This window comes from Capra hircus, chromosome 14 (assembly GCF_001704415.2).
Source record: "Capra hircus breed San Clemente chromosome 14, ASM170441v1, whole genome shotgun sequence".
Lineage (NCBI taxonomy): Eukaryota > Metazoa > Chordata > Mammalia > Artiodactyla > Bovidae > Capra > Capra hircus.
Genome location: NC_030821.1, coordinates 79,196,941 through 79,220,568, shown reverse-complemented (window position 1 = coordinate 79,220,568; position 23,628 = coordinate 79,196,941). Strand labels below are relative to the sequence as shown.

The window sequence follows — 23,628 nt, the reverse complement described above, 5'->3', positions numbered from 1 at the left end:
TATGTTTTCCTGGGATACACCCTCAGTGTGTGTTTAGGTTAAATGTTAATGGCACACACCGAAAAGGCAGGGTAATAATTGTTATTCCAGTATATCAGCGATGCTAGCTTTTCTCTGTAGTACTTAATGAGTTAATATGTGACTGACTAGAGTTTTATGTAAAATTTCTTAGAAAAATAACTGCATCATATATAATGCCATTGACTTGTTTTTCTTTCCTGTGTTTTAGAAAAAAATTCTTGAAGTATGTAGGAAACAAAACAATTAAAATTCTGTGGAAATAAATTGTTTTCTAGAAAGTGTAATTTTGAATCTCTTTGCACGATTCCAGACAGGACAGATTCTTAAAAAACAAATGTCTCCTGTATACACACGCCTGACGAGGTTCTGGGGATGTGAAAGATCCTTAGTGGATAGCCTTCAGTCTGTTGTGGGTGGGGTCCCAGGGGCCTTAACCTCAGCGCGGTGCGGACAGCACTTCCCCGGGCCCCAGTGGCCGGGCCCGTGGGGCGTCACTGCACGGGCACAAGGGAGTCGCTGGACGGGGCTTCCTCCGGGTGCTGGTGAGAGTGGGTGGTGAAGAGCTGTGGGGGCAGCACTGTGTAGGCAGAGCGGGCTGAGAGGAAGGGGTGAGCACCAGAATCTCAGAAAACCGAGTTCAGAATATAAGCGGTCAGGATGTTTATTTGATCCAGTGTTGAGGAAGCCCCTCCTCCCTGCTGCTCCTCTGCTTAGTCCATATTCATCTTTAAGGAGGACAAGCGTCCAGTGAGGAGGACCATCAGATATACTCCTTCCCTTTTATTATAACGAGATTAATTTACTACTCGTTAACTTACATGCCTTAACTATTTTTAAGCACGATAAAGGAAGTGGTAGAACTTAGACTTTAAGGCTATATATTACATATAAATTATATGTAATATTGTTACCTCTGTGGTACTGTAATACTGACTCTTCAAATGGGTTATTAAAAGGAGAGTCATTCACTTAGGATTGAAATATGCATTAGTATCTATCCATGTGCTGTACTTGAAATAGTCTCTTTTCACAAACTTTTTATGACACTTGCTGACTTTTTCTAGTTTGTCTGTAGCTCTGTTTCATATTTAACCTTATAAATGCAATCTCTGGAGAGGAAACCTTGTAAATGTAACATTTATGGGAAGGCTGTTAGGGCATTTTGCAGTTGTATACATTTCAGATACAAGAGAGGAAATTCTTTAAACCATTGCATCAACCTTAATAGAGTTCAGAGTATTTGTGCAGGAGGGGAGCCTTTCAAAGGTTATGAATTTCCCAAGACATTTAGGAGATGTTAAGAGTTTCTTACATCAGGAGTTTCATTTTGGGAAGGCTCCGTGACAGATGTGCTGTGGTTTTAATAAACGTGCTGCACATGAGAGGATTCATACTGTGGAGGGAACCAGTGATCACTGGGCACGTGTCGGCCTTTAGCCAGTGTTAGAACCTTAGCAGCAGCAGCAGAACCTTACCAGCATCAAAACATTCGTATTGTGAAGAAAAATTTAAATCAGATAAAAATACATAAGTTATGAGAACGTATTTCTCAGACTTCTATGAAGATCAATATTAGCAAATCTGTGAGGCCAAAGAGCAAGTTGTTGTACTTCACAGTAATTGATCAGTGTTTAGAATTTAGCAAGTCTTAGCAGTTGGTGATTGATTTTCAGCATGAGGCAAAGAAACCTCGATTGGCATGGATTGACCTCAGCCTTCCCCGGGAGTAGCATGAAATCCACATGACACTGGATCAATGTGATGGCAGGTGGGAATTACTCATAACCCACTTTCATCTAGTGCTATAACATCTGAAAATGCAGGATTTTCATGTAAATTAAGACGGATCTAAAGGCCAACCATTTTCTGAAAGGAGATAGCTTATCGTTATCTAGAGTTGCTTGGTAATTAGATTGAGTCTCAGACCCTGTTGCTGCACTGCCCGATGTAGCTGTATGCCACTACTGAATACTTGAGTGTAGCTTTCTGACTTGATGTATTCTAAGTGTATTGGGAAGGACCGAAGCTGAAACTGCAATACTTTGGCCACCTGATGTGAAGAGCCGACTCAGTAGAAAAAGACCATGATACTGGGAAAGATTGAAGGCAGGAGGAGAAGGGGGCGGCAGAGGATGAGATGGTTAGATAGCATCACTGATTCAATGGACATGAGTTTGTGTAAACTCCGGGAGATAGTGAAGGACAGGGGAGCCTGGTGTGCTGCAGTCCATGGGGTGACAGAGAGTTGGACACAACTTAGCGACTGAACAACAACAAAGTAAAAATAAACCCTAGATTTCAAGATTTAGTATGAAAAAGGAATGTAAAATACCTCATCAGTAATCTGTTTGTTTTGTTCTTGGCATACTAGGTTAAAGGAAATTATCATTAAAATTAAATTCACTTGTACCTTTTTACAGTTTTTTAATGCGGCCATTAGAAATTTTTAAACGGTGTACGTGGCCTGCTTTATGTCCCTGCTGGACAGCTGTGCTCTGTAGAAAGTAGTTTTCTGAGAGGCTGCTTGGCTCAGGAGAACCAAAACCTCTGCAGATTCCTTTTTACCAAGAAAACTCAGAATTCTTGTTATAATTCATCACAGAGTTTTCTTTAATTAACAGATTTTACTCCTATTACATATATGTGCTAATTACACACTAATAGCATAGTGGTTGCTGATAGGATTCACAGGCCTCCGCTGTGAATAGCTGGAGCGTATAGAGCAGCCACAGGAGGAGGACCGTGCTCATTGAAGGGCTCTGGACATCGCAGGCCTAGGCCTCGTGGCCTTTACATTCCCGGCCGTCACCAGCCATGTGTGCAGTGCCTGGGTGTGAGGAGGTAGGATCTGTGAGATGGGCACATGGGCACGCTCCATCTCCATAACCAGCCTCGCCCTGTGGCCACATGCCACCAACATCAGGTGCAAGTCGTAAATCCAGTCATGATTCCTCAACAGGGATCCAGGCTCCTGTGTCCTGCCTGTAATCAGTAGCCCATGGCCACAAACATCACTCCTCTTGACCATAGGCTAGTGTCAGCGCCATGTTCCAGGCAGCTCTGGAGACAAGTTTGGGGTCAGTGCAGAAGAGCCAAGGTTAGTGTATGGAGAAGATCCAGATTCTACCGGAGAAGTCTCCTGCTTAGGAAGAAGGGCGGTGTTTACATCAGACTGTTCTCAGCGATGCCAGATGCAGGGTAACACTGAAACAGGGTCTTCAGAGGCCCTGGGGGAAACACCTTGTGTCTCTGAAGTCTAAACCAGATACATTGTCAGCCACCAACATGTGGGATGAAGGTGTCTGTAAGAGCAATAAGGACGTGGAAAGTTCATTCTGTAGGCTGCCTTTGAAAACTCAAGTAAATGACATATTGGAGCTCGAAGAGATGTGGACCTGGAAGGAAGTCCTGTAGTGAATGCCAGAGGCTGGCCCAGGCCCCACCTGCCAGCCCCTTCTGGCCTCTTGGGTCTTTGTAAGTCCTTGCAGCCGTGGCTGTGGTTCCATCCCGCGCTCTGCTTAGTCCACACGGCACCCCGTTCTGGCTGGTCTCATCTTCAGTTGAAGACGTGACGCTCCCACACTGTATCTCTGCCTCTCTTCTCTGTCTTCACTTTTGTTCCTCCAGAAGAGCCATCCCGTGCTTCAGATGAAGGGTTTCCCCTTCTTTTAGGTAAGTAGGCCCCTTGCAGTGTCTTTCTTGCAGTGTGCTTTTGCTCACACCCAGCGTCCAGTATGTTAGCTTGTCCTGTCCATGTTGTCTTTATACGTACCTGGAACCCACACCTCCCGGGGCCTCTCCTGCACATCTTTCTCGGAGCCCTGGGTCTCCTGACTGACGCTCGCCTTCCCCGTTGTCCCTGCCCCGTCTGTTCACAGCCCGGCCACCTGAGCCGTCCTGTTGATACGAGAGCCAGAGCGCATCAGTCCCGCACTCGGAGCCTTCCTCACCTTCCTCTCTGGAGTGAGCGTGCCAGCCCTGCAGGAGCCCCCGCCTGCTCCTCTCCCACTATGCCTTGTGGCCGTCTGTCCTGGCACCACCCCCTTTTACGTCCTGCTTCCTGTCTCTTCCTCTCACATGCTGGTCTCCTTGTCAATAATCTGCTCAAAAGCCCCAGGAGCTCCCCGTTCTTCAGGGCCCCCAGGGACCTACGGGATTGGCTCCTTGTCCCCTGTCCCGGACCTTCCAGAACACAGCACGTCCTTGCTGATGCCTTGTCTTAGTTCAGTGACAGCCACTTCAGACTTGTCTGCACAGCTGGACAGTCACACACTTGTGTTAGTTAAGTCCCTGAGTTTGCGGCCATTTGTTATGGCAGCAACAAGGAATCAAGGGTGACTGCAGATCATGAAAACAGAAGTGCCTGCTTTGTCCTGAGGACTGTTAGGAGGGCCCCGCGTCTGCTGCTGGACCAGGGGCAGGAGATGTGCTGCCTTCCCCAGAGCAGGGCTGGATTTCTGCATCTTGTTTTGGTAACTGAGTGATGATAGGTTCCGACCTGTACGGGTGTGCTCAGAGAAGATGGTAGGAACCTGTTGGTTTCCTGAATGTGAAGAGCATCTGAAGGAGAGCGCACAGAACAGTGACCCCTGGACATAATAAAAGACACGTCGTCCTGATGAGTGCACTTGGCTGTTCATAGAAATGATGAGATGGACAGTGTTGAGAATTACGCTCATGGCCTCAGATATCTCCTCTAATAAACAGCAAAGTGCTACCAGTGATCCGTGAGGAGATAGCTGAACGCATCCGATACCCCTTTTCTCTTGTCCCCTGCCTCACCTTCTTCACAGACAAATTCTCTTGCTGCATTGTTCATTGTCACGTCCTTCTCCTGCTCAGCTTTTGACTTTCAAGGGTCAGGCTCATGTCCTGCCATGGTTGCGTCGCTGGCACCAGACCAGATCACCTGGCTCTCCAGGTGGTCACTGAATGATAGGGCAGGGGCACACATCGTGAGTAAATGGACGTGAAGGGCAGAGCTGCACGAGTGCTCTCCACCCAGGGAAGGAGAAGGTCACTTCCTTGGAGAGCACTGTCTAAAAGACAAGTGGCCACATTGAACCAAGCAAATCATAACAGGAACTTCCAGAAAAAACTGAATGACAGCTTCATCTCACTAGTTAGTAACCATGGAAATTAAAATTTTAACAACAAAGCCCCCCCCCCCCCGCCCATCTTGGTCCATCAAATTGATAAACTTTTTTTTTTTTTAAGTTTTTCAGTGTTCTCTTTTCTCTCTCAGTGCCATTTGTAATAAGAAGCAGACGCTGTTTAGGTTAGATTCATAATACAATACACTTACAGAATTACAGAAAAAGTCTCCATATATGATTTAAAGGAGTGTAATTCCTTATATAAATGGAAATGATTAAAAGCCACAGGACCTAGCAAAGATGTTCACTGTTGTAAAAGAACAAAATAAAAAGAAAAAAATATTTTACAGAATATGGTTGAAGGAAATGGTGGTTAAATAATAATGCTGTTTGCTGATTGTGCACTACCAAGTTCAGTCCACTTACTGAAATGGTTAGAGCTTCAGGTACCACTGCCATTGGTTCCTACCTTCTGTCTCCAATTTCCAAGCCTTATAAGGATGGATACTGTGTCTATCTTCCTCAGAACCCCAAATCTGCAAGAATGTTCAGACCAAGTAGCTATCAGTGAATACTTATTAAATGAGTGAGTGACTAGAAATGCCCTGATTTAGCCTATTTAATAAGAGTATACTGATCCTACCCTGTGATTAATTGATTAACATACTTTCCTGAACTCCAGACCCATATAACCAAGTGCTTACTGGGCATTTCTGCTTGGATAGTCTAAAAAGCTGAATCTAAAATCCATTGAAATGTACTTGTCATTTTGCCGTCCTGTTTCCAAACCGCTTTCACGTGAGTTTGTGTTTCACTGAATGACATAAACATCTACTTAGCTATCTGAGGCAGAATGCATTAATCTCCTTTTTTTTATCCTCGTATTGGATATCTTCTCAAGGTCACCAAATCTTGGTTATTCTACCTACAAAATATTTTTAAAGTACATTTATTTCTATCCATTTTTGTGTCTAGTCCCCTTATTCAAACCACTTATTTTTCCCCTTAAAATACTGCGATTATTTTTATTAGGTGTTCTTAACTTTTATTTTTTAGCTATTCCTCCTCTCTAGAGCCAGAGTGATTTTTCTAAAATGTGTACCTGGGCATTTCTCTTTGCTCTTGCTTCTCTGGCAGAATCTGTTTCTTTTCTCATCTTCACACTACACCCTTGCCTTCCTGAATTTCTTTTTTCTTTTTCTGTTTTTATCAAAGGATAATTGCTTTACAGAATTTTTCTGTTTTCTGTCAAACCTCGACATGAATCAGCCATCAGTATACATATATCCCTTCCCTTTTGAACCTCCCTCCCCTCTCCCTCCCCATCCCACCTCTCTAGGTTGATACAGAGCCCCTGTTTGAGTTTCCCGAGCCATACAGCAAATTCCTGTTGGCTGTCGATTTTACATATGGTAATGTAAGTTTCCATGTTACTCTTTCCATACGTCTCACTCTCTCCTCCTCTCTCTCCATGTCCATAAGTCTATTCTCTATGTCTGTATCTCCATTGCTGTATCTCCCTGTAAATAAATTCTTCAGTACCATTTTTCTAGATTCTGTATATGTGCGTTAGAAAATGATATTTATCTTTCTCTTTCTGACTCACTTCACTCTGTATAATAGGTTCTAGGTTCATCTACCTCATCAGAACCGACTCAAATGCATTCCTTTTTATATGACCTGCTTTCTAGAGTAACAGAAATAAAAACAAAAGTAAACAAGTGGGACCTGACTAAACTTAAAAGCTTTTGCCCAGCAAAGGAAACTATAAGCAAGGTGAAAAGACACCCCTCAGAATGGGAGAAAATAATAGCAAATGAAACAACTGACAAAGGATTAATTTTCAAAATACATATATAACTCAATGCAGAAAACAAACAATCCAATCAAAAAGTGGGAAAAAGACCTAAACAGACATTTCTCCAAAGAAGACCTACGGATGACTTAACAAACACATGAAAAGATGTTCAACATCGCTCATTATTAGAGAAAGGCAAAGCAAAACTACATTGAGATATCACCTCACACCACTCAGAATGGCCATCATCAAAAAGTCTACAAGCAATAAATGCTGGAGAGAGCGTGGAGAAAAGGGAACGCTCTTGCACTGTTGGTGGGAATGTAAATTAATACAGCCACTATGGAAGACAGTATGGAGATTACTTAAAAAACTAGGAATAAAACCACCATATGACCCAGCAATCCCACTCCTAGGCATATACCCTGAGGAAACCAAAATGGAAAAAGACATGTGTATCCCATTGTTCATTGCAGCACTATTTACAAAAGCTAGAACATGGAAGCAACCTAGATGTCCATTGACAGATGAATTGATAAACATTTTAAGATCCAGTGTTGGCGTAAGATGAAGGACAGTCTGTAGTGTTGTCAGTTGTGGTTGGTATAGTTTTGTTGGTGTGCAGTTTGGCTGTACTTATCAAAATGTCACACTGTCAGTAGCTCTGGACCCCGCACATCTGTTTCTGAGCAGCGCTTGTACATGTGTGATGACAGCTGGAAGGGTGCTTGTGGCAGAATTACCTGCATTTCCATCCCCATTTTGCCCCAGAACAGGGAAGCTAAAAAAGAAAAGAAGCCTCCCCCAGCAGTAAAATGGCTGAATTGCTGTGTTCGTGATGAGATGTGAGCACCATGCAGACACTGGCTGCTTTTATTTTCAAATTTGGGAAGAACCCTTTCCTGTGACTGTCTAACGTGAGAATTCAGTCAGGAAAACTTATGTGTTTCCAAGGCCTGGGCTGTGATATAAATGAGTCAGCAGAGGTTACAGAGTAGCTAAGTATTGTTTTGTGTATTGTAGGACTAGTTTATCATGAGCCTTTAAAGCCAGGATGAGAAGTTTAATTTGGATCCCATGAGTGGTGTATTAAAAGCCCTCATCCTGTCAGTGCTCTAGAGACAGTCCCTGTTCTAAAGATACGTATCCCAGAAATCATACACATACACTGCCATTTGCGTGTGTTCTGTGGATGTGGTAGTGTTTGAGCATTTAGTTCTCAAGTTGTTCAGTTCTCCAGACCGCATAGTTGGTTCTCAGAATTACTTGTTACTGAGTACTTATGTGCATTCGGCATCAAATATTTAAGTACCTCCTATACTCACAGTCTTGGTTGCTGTCCCTATGGAATGAGAAGTGACGTTTCTGAGAGTCCTGGAGAATGAGAAGTAGAACCGAAATCAATATGGAAGCATAATGGAAAGTGAAAAGTGAAATAAAAGGAAATGTCTATGTTTATTGCTTTTTTTTTTTAGTGGAGAGTGAAATTGCTAACTGTAGGATCAGGTTTAGGTACCAGATCCTACAGTATGGGGACTCTGGTTACACAAACCCAGACTTAAAATTATTCTGGTGTCTTCTGGCAGTGTGATCAAGTGAACTGACAGAAATACTGTCTGTTCCATTAAGACCTCAAGACTAGGAACCTACTTTTCCCCCCTAGTCAGCGCCACATTTTTTGGACCAAATCCCTGTAATTTACACCACTTCTCTGCAGGTGGGCTCCAGTTTGTGCCCACGAGTCAGAGACATGAGGGTAACCTGTGTGAGAGGTCACCAGGGCAGACACCCAGAGAAGGTGGGGTTCTTCCTTGGGGTGTCGACAGCAAGCACGAGTGTAAGGAATGGTTTACACCTGCCTTACCTGCCTGCATCTGGGCGTGGAGGGATTGCCCGACCGGGAGCACAGCAACAGAACGAGAGGCGCAGGCGTGGTGCGGAGCCCTCGCAGGAGCAGGGCTGCTCTGGAGCTCTTGCCGCTGGGGGACGTGGGGTCGAGGGGGGATGGCCGGGTGACCAGAGTCTGTGTGCTCTCGGTAGTGAGCTGGCAGAGCAGCAGCAGGAGACAAAGGCGCTTTTGTGGGAGCTTGAAAGAGGCGCCAGCTCCTGTCCTTTGCAGTCCAGGGATTTGGATGTTGGCAAGGAGAGGCTGCACAAGTCGCCTTTCAGAGAATTAGCAGAAAAAGATGTTCCTTCCTGTAGGCAGAGCTCACACCCCAGAGTACAGGTTTGCAGGCGAGCTTGGGGTTGGATCTGGGTTCTGTCCTCCCAGTTCCCCCCAACGCCCCGCAGGACGCCCTCTGGTAATGCTCAGCCTGCACTGAATTCACAGCGGCCCTGTATCCAGAAGCCAGAGGGATGCTTTATGCTCATCCCAGTCCCCCTTCCCTGGTGGCTCAGCTGGTAAAGAATCCACCCGTGATGCTGGAGCCCCCGGTTTGATTCCTGGGTCGGGAAGATCCCCTGGAGAAGGGATAGGCTACCCACTCCAGTATTCTGGCCTGGAGAGTTTCTTGGAACATATGGTCCATGGAGTCGCAAGGAGTGGGATGCGATTTTCACTTTCAGTCCCCCTGCCTGAGTCCTGTAGGCTATAGATCCAGTGAGAGTTCATCTTCTGAAGCTGCAGATGGCTCTTCCAGCCGGGTCCTTTCTCTTCGTCTTCCCCCTGCCACTCCTGGGCTGCATACACAGCCTTGTGCTGGGGACTGAGGAGTCCACAAGGGCTGTCAGCAGGCATGGGAGCATGGCACATACCCTGCCCGTGGTGTGGACTCCCTGGGTCCCTGACAGTTTTGTATACAGGACACGTTATTTATCTCTTCTTTGGGGTAGGGTTGGGAACACCCTTAATTGTTTATCAACAGCATTGTGTCACAGAAAAGAAATGCTAGTGTGTGCAGAACTTTTACATTGTAAGTTATATGATAACTTCAGTTAATTGCTAATTGTTAGAAACCAGTGCTTTCTCTAGTAGACAGTACTGATTTTTCTTAATAGACATTTTCTTGTTAATATCTGCATCATTTAAGAAAACATTAATGGCCTAAAAAATTGAGAAGAGTGCAGTGGACTGTGATTCACACGCCCTCACGGGAGGACGGCCTGTGGTTTCCGTCGTATTCCCAAGTGGGTCTTCCCACGTGTGCTGCCCACTTACAGACGTGTACACATGACTACCACACCTCTGAGAGCACCTTGCCACAGCTTGGGATAAATGCCACCTTCTCTAGGGAGCCTTCTCTGATGCCCTCCTTCAGAGGTTGCCCTCATCTCCTCTGAACTCATGGACACACATGTTGGAACCATTAGGTTGGGGGCTCTTGTGGGTTGCTGTATATTAACCAGTAGAGAGCAGATGGTTAGGCCCAACTTGAGGTAGCTTTTTATATGTCATCAATATTATCAGAAACATGACTTTAATTTTGTATTCCTAATTGTATATGTGTTTTTTTTTTTTTTTTTTAATGATACTAAGGTTGCAGCTTGTTCTCAGCAAGGAGTTGGTTTGGAAAGTGTAACCCTCCCCAGGTCTCATTCTTAGGAAGCCCCCCAAGGGGTGGCCTGTGTGGGTGGATGAGTTGGGGTGATGCAGTGGTGGAGCTGCAGAAATCAATAAAGAAAGGGGCAGCGCCTCTTCTTGTGGTTTTAAAAACACTTTTCTTTGTTCATAAAAATACTATTTGTGAAAAATTCCTAAGTAAAATTAAGTGATTTATTTAAATTGATACTCTTTTTACCAAAGATTTCTGGTGATTAACTGAAAGAAATGAACATTGCATTAATTTCTAGCATGCAGTTTTTGTTTATAACAGTCATTTCTGTGGGGGGTATGTTTTAGGGCATCATTCAGAAGATAGTGGACAGTCACAAAGTAAAGCACGTGGCCTGCTATGGATTTCGCCTGAGTCACCTGCGGTCAGAGGAGGTTCACTGGCTCCATTTGGATATGGGTGTCTCCAATGTGAGGGAGAAGTATGAACTTGCCCACCCACCAGAGGAGTGGAAGTAAGATTACAAACCTACTTTGGGGTGACTCGGACGTGGTTTGTTTTGCGTATTAGAAACACACATGAGAGGATGATTATCTGTGTTTACTTTTTTCACTGATGGTCACTGGGACTCCTGTACACACAGAGGTGGCCGGCACTTGTTAGCCAGCGCTGTGTTTTGCACTTTGGTGTAGCCCGTCTTCGGGCGCCCCTGGCGTGGGCTGGCTGGAGCTGTCTCATTGCTTCCGCTCTTCTGTGACGGTCTTTGGCCCCTCACCCTTCTCTGGCCAGTGCTGCTCCATCAGCTTCTGCTCTGAGCGCTTCCCGAGTCCTAGTGCTTCTCCTCCCTGTGCTGCTGGCATCCTTTCGTGCCTGGAAGTGACCACACCTGATGGCCGTATTGATGTGCTGCAGAGCTCACTCCGTGATGCCCAGTGATGGCAGCTCACCTGAGAGAGTCGGTGTCTGTGTGATGTTCACATACAGCATTGATGCTGGGAAGTGATCTCAGTGAAGTCATACTGACTCTAATGAAACTAAAGTCATTCAAGGTGAAATAAAAGAAGTCCCTATAGTTGTCCTTTCCCTGGTTCTCTCCTAATAATTATTTTTCACTTTTCAGTAAACCATGGTGTTTGTAGGAAATTGTACACCTAAAACACTTAATGTTTGCGAAAAGTATAAGGGAGCTCTTCCACAGGAGCCCCTGTTTTTATAGATGCTGCAGAAATAAAGATGATTGTAGCGTAAAGAGAGCATTCAAATGTCAGTTACTTTCCCTTCAAGGATCTAAATAGATAAGATTAGACATTTAAAAAGAAAAACAAACATGTTTAGGTGAGTAAATCTTTAGTTGAATAAAAATACTATCCCAATTACAGCTTATCAGAGAAATATAATTTTCAAATTTGTCGAGTTAGCTGGAACTGACCTAACAAGATAGTCTGTAAGAATATAGTTTGGTTACTTTTCAACAATGGCTGAAAAAGATTTGACCTCTATCTATTTGGTCAGTTAATTAAGCAAGTGTTTAAAAACTAAGAATAGCTAAAAGTTACTTGAACATATCTCTAGGTATTTTTAATTAAAACAATTCTGTAACGTTCTGAGTTGATGAAACATGTCAGAGGCAGCCTTCATTATAGCAATAGTCTTAGTCCCCAGTAAATTGTTGAATGCAAATCCTGGGGTATCTAAGCTTTGTTTTCATTCTTTTAAGCCAGCTTATTTAACCTTAGTAGTAGGCACTGTTTTATTTAGTGGAGCCTGGATCCTCATAAGTAAGGAAGATTTGACTGACCCTCTTCGAATGAGGGGTGGTGAAGATGACGACATTGATGTGTTGTCTCCATTGAGTGGCTGTTAGGAGCCAGGCATTGTGCCAGCTGCGTGCTGTTTATGATTCGTAAACTCTGTATTTCATTTACCCAAACCCGAGGAGGTAAAGACTTGTTATCCTTATTTTGTAGATGAAGACAGAGGCACAACAAAATGGATTTAAGTTGCATTCACATAGTTTGTGGTACAGTTTCCATTTGGATGTAGCTATCTGACTTCACAGTATGGGTTTTTAAAATCAACATGCCCATCTCAATGGGAATAATGTGATCTTCAAAACTGAGAGTGTAGCTAGGCTTACGAGATGAGTGAAGGTGCATGGGTAAGGTGATGAAAGAACGAAATGTGATCAGAGATACTGGTGATACATGTGTGATATCTTCAGTAGCGTGAGGATTAATACAAACTGTTATAACAATGGGAATAGGAGGCTGTTAAAATAATTAAGCATACTTGGAAAAGAACAAAACAGAAGTTCTGGAAGTCATTGGATAGATAAAGCAGCAGATTAGACATAGCTGAACAATTAGTAAACAGGAAGATGGATCTGAGAAAACTTGCCCAAAACGTAGCACAGAGATGAACAGATGGAAATTATGAAAGCAGATTTATGTAACATGAAGAATGAGAAGGTCAGCCCTTTTCTAACAGGAACTCTGAAGAAGAGAATAAAAAGAATGAGGAAGAGGAAATAATCTGAAGGGAAAATAGCTGAGAACTTTCTAGAATCAGTGAGTGACATGAGTCCTTAAATGTAGGATTAACAGAAAAATCTCAAATTGGGTAAATCTAAATGCATACTTTGGCAGATTATAGCAAAATAGTGTTGTATAAAAGAAAATGAAAGGATGTTAAAAACAAGCAGAGAAAAATTAGACTTCTCCCAGCATCATCAATGCCAAGAAAATGGTGGTATAATATCTTCAAAGTCGTGAGGAAATGTAACTGGCAGTCTATATTTGTTTGCACGGTTAAATTATCTCAAGAACAGATATCAGTGAGCACTGGCTTCATGAAGGAAAACTAATGAGAACAGATTTTTTTATACTAAAAAAAGTAGAGCCCAGTACTGGGTGCAGGTTGGAACAGGGGTGATAGAATAAAGCTTTGTCAGCTAAATATGAGGGTAACAGCTCCAACATTAGAAGTACAGCTTAAATGGTCATTGGGCAGGTAGATACTAGAGAAATGTAGGGATCAAAAAGAAGGAAAGAAACAGAAGCAGCGTGGGGAAGCAAGATGAATAGAAGTCACAAGTGAGATGCACAGGTGCTAGCAGTGGATGACTGTCAGAGGCTGCTAGAGTGGATTAGAACGTGAGGCCAAGCTCTCTGCTGTTCACAGGATGTATCCGGAACAGTGACGTTCAAACATCTTTCTTTGACTCGGAGGAAGCCATGTGTTTTACCATGAGATCTAGCGCACGTGTATGCTTGTATGTGTGTCTCAGAGCTGTTTATATGTCCCAGACCTACACATTTCACCGAACTATACTCAGCGTTATCATTTACGCTGAGGTCAAATGGTTTTCTCGGCAATGTTCTGTTTTGTTCTACGTTAGTAAAATGAATTAATAAATGAATAGTGAAAAGAATTTTCCTGCCTTCTAATGAGTCCTGACTTTCAATTTGAAAAACTCACATAAAACTTGAGTATAAATATACCAGGCAGATAATAACCAGGAAAAAAGATCAGTATTGTGCTGTTAACACCCTGTGAAATAAATTTTCAGGCAAAGAAGCTTTATTATGGATGTAGAGGGCAACCACGTAACAGTAAAATGCTCATTTCACCAATAAGTTAATAAGTATAGAAATAGATGTAGCTCTTAAACTTATAAATTCCTCAAAATATATAAAGCAGAACTAGTCTTAAAGGAATAGGACTTACCTTTCTAATAAAGGGAAGAACACAAACAATAGTTAGTAAACAGTAGTTTTTAAGTTATGTATTTAACTGTTTTCTCTAATGTAGAAATACAGGATCCTGCACATAACTGTATATTAAGCAGCTTAAAAACATGTTTCTAAGTAATTTATGGTTCAAAGGAAAAGGCCCAGCCTCCTGACAGCCTGGCTTTAATGGGCTCTGCCCTTTCACCATCCAGTCGGCCCTCTGCAGAACCTCCTGGCTACAGCCAGTCACGTAGTCCTGTCTAAGTACAGCCGCCCCTCAGTGTCTGTGGGTTCCCTGGTTCCGCAGCCAGGGAACCAGGCTTCAACCAACTACAGATCCAAAATTCTGGTTGTGAGGGTGGATTCCAGAGAGTTCCAAAAAGCAAAACTTGAACTTGCTGTGCCAGTAACTGGTTACATAGCGTTTACATTGTACATTGCATTGTAAATAATCCTGATGCTCTCAAGTGTATGAGAGTTTGTGCAATGTCGTGCAGCTTTTGTGCACAGACTGTACCGTTTTACACGAGCATTTCGTGATCTCGGTATCTGTGGGGTTCTGGGACCAAGCCCCTGTGGATGCCAAGCATGCTTTCTTCACTCAACCTCCTGAATACCAGACTCTTCTGGTGAAGGTTTTCCTCCTGCTTCATTGACCATCACTGTCTTCTGCTGACGTTGATATTTGGGGCTACTCCACTAACCTCTCCCTAGCCTCCCTAGACCTGCCTTTAGCGTTAAATTCACACTTTCCTTGGATAACCTCAGGAAACCAACGGACAGGTCACTACAATAACCCAGGAAAAAGTCATAGAAGATGATAGACCAGGAGAGTAGTACTTGGAGGAGCGAGAAGCAGCTATACTGAGATATGTTACAAGGTTGAGCTCAGAATTTGTGAACAAACCTTTTAAAATGTGAACATCCAAAGAAATGTGTAAACCATTCCCGCTCAGAAATTTCCAGGAGCTACCCCCCACCCCTCCCCCGGCCCCGACTCACCCGGAGCTCACTCCAGGTTTGTGGTTACCTCTTGGTCTTTTCTCCACCTCCTGCTCCCCTACCTTCACTGGAGCAGCTGTGGTCTCTTTGAAGTTTCAGTTTTCATAGGTGCTCAGGTTGGGGTCTCATTTGATGGTCTCTTCTCTGTTGCCTGCCTTCTTGTTGAACAGAACAGCTCTTGTCTCATTTCTTTCTTTGCCTTTATCTTTTCCAGCTTTCCACTTGCTCAGCCTTGGCCACACTGGCTCTTAAACACCCCAAGCGGCTTGTCCCTAGTGCCTCTGAACTCGATGCTCCGCTGCTGCATATGCTGCTCTGCTGTTGCTGGCATGGCTTGGCCCTCCTCTCGTTAGGGCAGGTGCTCCACCGTCACCTCCTCCCCGGGGCCTTCTCCAGCCTTTCTGTCTGCAGAGCCCCCTGCCTGCCTGGGACAGTCTTTCTCCCTCAGGGCCTCCATCGTGTTCACTGCTCTACTGCTGGGTTCTGGTCATGCCTGGGATAAAGTAGGCACCGGGTAAAATGCAGTTTAAGGGGAAGTGAATCAGTGATAATGAAATTACCAACTAGAAACCGAATAGTACTACTTAGTAACAGTCTTCTCATATTAGCTTGCTGCGTATTGGATGTCAGACATTGTGTGAGAGGCTTGATAACCTGCCCACGGTCACACAGCTTCAATGGGTGGCAGAGTGGAAACTGGCTTCATGCACCAGCTCTTTCTTCTCCCTGCCTCTGTTCAGTGTGTGACTACAGGAGACAGAACGTGGAGATCTCCTCCCTCAGTCCGTGAGGGCAGCTGCAGCTCTGGCTTTAGTTCTGAGCAGGACGTGAACACTGAAACGAAAGTGCCAGGACTCATCGGAATAATGACGTTAGTTTCTACTCCTGTGAGGTTTTTGAGCGTAGATTTTTATTTTTCACACTATCTGCTATAGCATCTATTCATATTGTTAAGTAAATCTGAGAGCTAAGCTTGTTTAATTGAGTCTTCATTTCTTCAAATGCCTCTGTAAGCACGTACAACACACATTTGGTAGTAACTGTCTCAGGCAGGGTGGCCCTACAGAGTTGTCACGACATGTCATCGGGGAAGGGAAGGGCTGGTTTCATACATGTCCTCATAGGAAGAGGAACAACAGAATTAGATCCTGCCTTGAGCAATACACGGAAGTCCACCTGAGGTGGATCAAGTTTCTAAAAAAAGTTTAATGAAACATACAGTGAATGTGTCTTTGGCCCTAGAGCAGGAAGATTTTCTTAGTAACCCAAAAACGTTCATTCTTAAAAGACGAAAATAGCAAATTTGCCCTTTATGAGATGAAAGCATTCTGTACATCAAAAGATGTATTTTTAGAAAGTGCAGAAAGGACAATTCCTCAGTGTTATGTGGTTTAGCTGCTTTTACTGCTGAGGGTCTGGGTTCAGTCCTTGGTTGGGGAACTAAGATCCCACAAGTTATGAGGTATGGCCAAAAGGAAAAATGCAGAAACATGCAACTCTTGTAATTGACAGAAGATGGTGTCAGGAGTTCTGCTGATAAACATAAGGATCGTAAATTCCCCAACAGATGGGCAAGAAACATGAAGGTATTTTCATAAAAGGGTAGACAGGTTTGACCTGTCATCACGGGAAGACACCGTCAGCTTCCTTAGTGCTCAGGGAGGTATGGATCTGGACCGGTAGATTCCATCTACACTGTTTGGTTGACAAAAAGTATTAATAAGTTGTCCAGCAGTATTAATAGCGGGAAAGGTTAAGGATCTGATGATGATACCGAAACACCAGTCTGGGTGCCCAGCGCGCTGTGAAGCCAAACAAACTGAAACGTCAAAGAGTTTGGAGCAGAGGAAGGCGTATTGAGGGTGAGGCAAGGAGATGGCTGGCTCGAGCCTTTAAAACCCCAAGCTCTATGAGAGCTTTCAGCAAAGCTGTTCTCTAGGAAAGGTGAGGGAGGGGCGGGGCTAGCTGTTGCAAACTGCTAGGGGTCAGAGTCTTTGTTCCCAAGGTCAGGTCATGGCCAGGTAATGATGCTCCTGTGAGTCTCCACTAAATGAATGTTATTCTCTGTTCTGACAAGAAAGGGTTAGGTCCCCAGGCACAGCTTTCCCTCTCTGAGGTCCGGTTCTGGCTAAGAGGAGGTGAGCCCAGCTGCTGGCTCCCTCAGTGCCAGGCCCCCACACCCTGCCCAGCTGTCATCACTGAGGGAGCCAGGTGCCCAGGACCCAAAGGGCCCTCAGGCTCCTCAGGCCACCCAAACAGGCAGGGAGGGGCAGGTCCTGCAGACGGCATGCTATGCAGGCTGCTGTTACCATTAGGTCGTGGAGGCAGGGATGGGAGGAGGGTCGCTGCCACCTCAAGACCTGGGCCTGGCCAGTGGGTGTCCTTGACGAGGGCTCTGGAACCCTGCAGGACACAGCCTGTGGCCTGCCCCCTGGGCCCCCTAGGTCACCATCTGGTGCTGACCAGTGGCTGAGCGGGACCACTAACGGTTGCTCACTGACCGTTGGTCGCCTGGGCAGGGGCCCACTGAATCACTGACTGATGGCTGAGCGGGACCCCTTGAGGTTGCTCACTGATGGTTGGTCACCTGGGCAGGGGCCCGCTGAAGCACTGACCATTGGCTGAGCGGGACCCCTTGAGGTCGCTCACTGTTGGTTGGTCACCTGGGCAGGGGCCCGCTGAAGCACTCGATGGCTGAGTGGGCCCAGTAACCGTTGCCTGAAAGTGGGTGCAGAATAGCATCAGTCACCATAGCTGCATGCTCAGGGCTGCGCGTGGCTGTGCTCTTTACAATTCAAGATCTTGCCTGCAGCTTAGCCTCTGCATGACATGGCCTTGGTCCTGCTGTTCCACTTCAGGTTCTGTCCTTGAGAAACTTGGGTTTCTATACTAGGCTGGAGACCCAAGGACGTTCATGGAATAGCCAGTGACAGAATATTCACAGTGGAATGTTGTGCGAGTCAGAATGAGGAAAGCATCGAGACTTGGAACTCTGGATAAAACTTAGCCAGGTGACAGTGTGTGACAAAAGGCAGTCCTGGGGCAATGCTGTGGATGCAACTAAATACTGTTGAATTGCACACTTTAAAATGGCTGCTGTGGGGGGAGTTAGGGATGCCATGTGGCTTGTGAGAGCTTAGTTCCCTGACCAGGGATTGAACCTGGACCCTGGCAGTGAAAGGCCCAAGTCCTAACCACTGGGCCGCCAGGGAATTCCCTGAAATGGTTGCTTTTTATGTGAATTTTACCTCAGTTAAAAAACAAAAAGTAAGTCCCAGAGGATGACATACAGCATCATATACAAGTAAAAAGCAAAACAAACATAAAAGAATATTGTTGGGAACACATGAGGTGGGTGAGACAATATGGGATCTGTAGATACAGGGTCAGGAGGAGATGGTCAGTCCAGGGCTTCTACGGGAACCGCACCCAGCCTCCAGCCTCGTGAGGGCCCTCAGGAGCCTTTGTGGAGCCTCAGGTCTGTGGCAGAGCCCACAGCCCCTGCGCTGCAGGCACCCTGCTTCCTTCCCAGTCTGCTCACCTGTGCCCGGGGTCCTGGGAGATCCCGGTTGAGTAGGTGGTGTTTGCTAGGCTCTGGGGTCAGCCAGAGAAGTTCGAATACAGTGCCCTTCCTAGTTTGTCCTGTAGCCGTAAGTGCCATGCAGTTTTGAGAGCTTTACCCCAAGCAGATTTAAACTTTAAAGTTTTGTGCCTAGATAATTCTAGCTAGCTAAATTTTGGTGTTCTGAAAGCACTTACACCAAGTGGTCTGACTTCTGAGCAGGTTAATCAGATAAACAGCCTGGTCCTTTTGATGTGGGATTCAGGGCTTTGAGAGCCAGGCCTGAGAGGAGGCTCTGTTGGCCTTTGAGAGAGAACTGTGGGGCTTCTGCAGAGCGAGTGAAAAAGAAAGTCCTTTTCTTTGTTATCAGATGTGGTTCACATTCTCCTGTTCACGGCTGATGAACAGCTCCTCCATCTGCAGAGACATGATTCTTTTTTCAGACCTTTTGCAGGAGGGAAAAAAAAAAGTCCTTTATTTAGAGGAAAGGTATCTTTTTTCATAGATGACAAAAGAAAATGACTAATGATAGCTGAGGAAGTTTTAGATTGTATTTTGATAGTTTCCTATTTTATCTTGAAATGATATTATCTATGCATATACCTTAATTTGAAAGGCTAGTTTTTCATTATGACACTGAATTCAACAAGAATTCTTTAGAATATTTAAATCAGTAAGACAATAAATAGAGGAACATTCTGACAAGTTTGGAAGTGACACCTTTTAGAAAAACAGGATAGACTTCCAAATTTGCTGATTAATTAAATGTTTACTGGATACATCTGCACCAGACACAGCACAAAAATGAACAGATTTCTGGCTGGTCTGTGGCTACAAAGAGCTGATGTTCGTTGACCAGGCTGGTTTAAAACTGGCTCTGGTGGGTATTTTGTTAACACAGCTACAGGACAGTCAGTCTTAAGTTTGTGAGAATTTATTTTTATTCTTAACGTGTTATCAAAAAGTTGCAGAAACAGTACACAGAACTCCTGTGTACCCTTCAGCCCTCCTCCCCTAAATGTTAAAACCTTAGTTAAGTACAGTTCAGTTGTTGAAACTAGGGCCTTAGCATTGCTGCGGCAGTCCTAACTGATGCACAGATGTCATCAGGGTTCAGGGTGTCCGTCTTCCAGCCTGGGATCCCCACCAGAGCATCGTGTACCTCTGTGTCCTGTCGCCTTGCCTCTCCTCTGATCTGCGGCAGGTCCTCAGGCTGTCTCTCTCTGTCGTGACCTTGGCCCTTTTGAAGTGCACTGGCTGGTGGTTGTGCTGTGTTCTTCAGTTTGGGTTTGTTTGGTGTTTTATTTTTCCCCATGATTATATTGAGTTTAAGCATTTGGGGAAGAGCACCACAGTCAAGCTGTTGTTTTCACTTAGCATTTTATCAGTGAGTCCTTGATGATGATAAGATTCATTTTACTGGGCTTCCCTGGTGGCTCAGAGGTTAAAGCGTCTGCCTGGAATGCGGGAGACATGGGTTCGATCCCTGGGTCGAGAAGATCCCCTGGAGAAAGAAATGGCAACCCACTCCAGTACTCTTGCCTGTAGAATCCCATGGGGGAAGCAGCCAGGTAGGCTACAGTCCATGGGGTCACAAAAAGTCGTACACAAGTGAGCGACTTAACTTTAACTTGGATCATTTGATTTAAGGTGGTGGCCAGGTTTCTCTGCTAGAAGGTTGTTTTCCGCCCTCTTTGTAATTAAGTAATATCTTCTGAGGAAATACAGAGACTCTGCAGTTTCTCTTTCATTGTATTTTCGCCCACTCAACATCATTGATGATTCTTTTTTGCAGTATTTATTAGTGTAATTTCTGCCAAGTGGTGAATTTCTATCCTCCCTTCTAGGCTTTTAAAATGGGAAGTCTGTGTAAGAAGAGCTGCCCACATCCCACTGTTTCCAAGGGTCATCTGTGTAGTTTCCTGAAATTGTACTTTTGTTTATTTCACTACACACAGTCTGACTAGCTGAGCCTTCTCAGTATCAGGGTCATCTGAATATTCATCCAACTCAACTTTCAAAAACATTTCCTACTCCTCCCCATCATTAGCTCATTAATGAACTAACAGGTATCTTGGTGAACTTGTGGGTATCTTGGTGCTTATAGTTGGAGATAAGACTGAGGAAGTTAGGTGTTGGCAGCGTCAATGGTAATATATTAACTTAGGCGACAGAGGATGAGATGGTTGGGTGGCATCACCGATTCAATGAACTTGAATTTGAGCAAACTACGGGAGATAGTGAAAGACAGGGAAGCTAAGCCTGGCATGCTGCAGTTCATGAGGTCGCAAAGAATCAGACACGACTTAAGTGACTGTACAATACCAATTACTTAGAAGCAGAAGCGAAAGGATCTTATCTGGGGCGTGTTGTAGTTAGCTGCTGTTCAGAAATCATGGAGTGGCCTAGAGCAGAGACGTGGAAATGTTTAATCAAGACACAGCCAGGCTCTTAGAATAGTAGCAGAAGTTTCACTGTGAGGAAAATGGACAGTTTCCTGGAGGAGAAGAGAGAGGGGAGGCTGGCATGGCTGGGCCAGGACCCTGTGGGTGCCAGGCGTGGGGTTTAAGGACTGGGGTGAGGTGACTGGACTGGAATTGAACTCAGAGACTTGAGCGGAGTTCCAGTAGGGCTGTGAGGGAGGAAATGCTATATTGTAGTGGATTGAAGCAGGGAACAGGAAACCCCATCACAATCTAGAGACCTTGCCCAACCCCACAAGCAAGACCCAACCCACGTACACTCCTCTCTGTTCTAAGCATAGGTGTCTTCTCTTAGGTTCATGCTGCCTCTGGGCCTTCAGGCGTGTTTCTGCTGAAGTGGAATCCCAGGGCTGCCTGTTAACAGCTGTGGGACCGTGGCTATTAGCGGATGTCCTCAAAGTCTGGTCTCCCCCATCTAGGAAGATGGGGTGAACTGGGCACCTGGTCACTATTACCAGTCCCTTCCCGGCCTCCTTGTGGCCCTGTTGTCTGCTCGTCACAGCCCGCCTGGCTGGGCGCTAGGACTGTACTGTTACCGCGGCCCCCTTTCCCACCAGGACGAGCCCCGGATTGTGACGAGCAGGGTCCTGTGTGGCCTGCCCGCTTCTGTTCCCCACCTCCCTGAAGCCCTTTTACTCACAGGGGCTGCGGCTGCGTTCCTCCAGACAGCCTCTGGCCGCAGGGCATGTGCTTGTTTTCTTCCTGCCGATACTGCCCTGCTTCCTTCCTGTCTTCCTTTAGGTCTCTGTTCAGATGTCCGGAGTCGGCCTGCCTCCCTGGCTTCCTTTACAGAATGTTGCTTCGTCATCTGTTACTCCCCGTACCTTGCTTTTGTCTTTATCACATTACCACCTCAGAGATACTCAACGTATCTGCTGTCTGGCTGCCACCACAAAAATAGAAATTTTCCGAAGGCTGGTACTTCCTGCCTGTTTTATTCACCAGTGTCTTCCACTCTGGAACTGCGTCTGTGGATGACTGGTGCCGAAATATTTGTTGAGTAATGGCTAATACGGTGGATCAGCCGTCGAGACGGCTGTGATGTGTGCAGTGACAGCCCTTTCACTTCTCCCAGCGTCCTGATGAGGGCTTCTCTGACGGCTCAGTTGGTAAAGAATCCATCCACCTGCAATGCAGGAGACCCTGGTTCAATCCCTGGGTCGGGCAGATCCGCCAGAGAAGGGAACGGCTGCCCACTCCAGTGGCCTGGAGAATTCTATGGGCTGTGCATAGTCCATGGGGTCGCAGAGAGTTGGGTGAGGAAATTGAGGTGCAGAGAAGTGATGGCAGACAGAGAACAAGGGGTGGAGCCAGAACCCAGGCACAGGTGGTCTTGATGCAGAGCTTTCTTTCTGCTCCTCCTGGGGGTTGTTGCTGATGAAAAGAGGTCATCTGGTTGAAACGCTTGTCACGACTTCTGTGACATCCCAAGTAGTCCCTGAACATTATTTGATATCATCATCATCATTGTCGGGATGATGTTAAGAGCCTGGACGTGTAGCCAGGCTGCCAGATGTTTAGCAGGCCAAATCAGACTGCCAGTTTTTTTTTTCCTTTAATCATTAAAATGGGGCAATGTTAATGCCAAAGCCTCCTGCAGCCTGTTGATCCTGGAGCTTCCAGCCTGGAAACTGGCTGCCTGCTGCTTATTCTTGCTGAGCGTCATTCTCCTGCTCTGCTCAATATGAATAACTATGCTCTTGTTCTCTGATTATTGTGTTGATTAAGAGAAATGGTGCCTGTAAGGTGCGTGCTAAGTCCTAAACTCAAAATGAAATGATTCTGCTTCTATCAACAGTTGTCCAGTGAGAATGTCTACAGAAAGTTATTGAACTCCTGAGATTCAAAGTACAGTGGAACTTTATTGTTTGACAGTTGTATATTTTAATAAGATAGACCCTTGAAAATCTCAGCAATGTATGTGTACCTTGCATTGAACCACCCTTAACTGAACCAAAAGAATTGTATCGACTCCTTTGCGTTTTTTTCCTCATGAGCTTAATACAATTTTAAAAGATCAATTTATGAAATTTTTAGAAAAGAAACTCTTAACTTTTGTGTAAGAAAATATTTTATAAACACTAAAAGAATTTACTGAAAAGAAAAAGATAAATAGGACTGCATAAAAACAAAAGATGCCATTAAAATTAGAAGATTAAAAAAATAGGTTTTAAAATTATCGTTAAAATAGTGAAAGGCAAGCCATAGAGTGGGAGAAGATATATCTTCATTAAATCTAACAAAGGCCTCGCATCCAAAATTTGTAAAGAATACCTACCAATCAGTGGGGTGGGGTGGGACAGACAGCTCAGTAGAAACAAAGGACAAAAGGTCTAACAGACACTTCACTAAAGAGGATAACCAAAATGGCCGGCTGCCAGAGACATGCCCATTCTTGTTATTCATCAAGGAAGTACTGATCAAAGCAAGTGTGCGCTCTT

The 23,628-nt window shown here is 45.0% G+C and overlaps 1 protein-coding gene across 19 annotated transcripts in view; it reads left to right on the top strand.

The window, feature by feature from the left end:
* The window catches only part of PTK2 (protein tyrosine kinase 2), a 189,657-nt gene that overhangs the window by 62,196 nt on the left and 103,833 nt on the right, over positions 1 to 23,628 (top strand). For 17 of the 19 annotated variants that reach the window (XM_018058626.1, XM_018058616.1, XM_018058625.1 and 14 more), the window contains one exon: positions 10,757 to 10,923. The exons of the other annotated variants lie outside the window; for them this stretch is intronic. In XM_018058626.1, the coding sequence (XP_017914115.1) occupies positions 10,757 to 10,923 (167 nt within the window). The remainder of the gene's footprint in view (positions 1 to 10,756; positions 10,924 to 23,628) is intronic. 19 annotated transcript variants of the gene reach the window in all.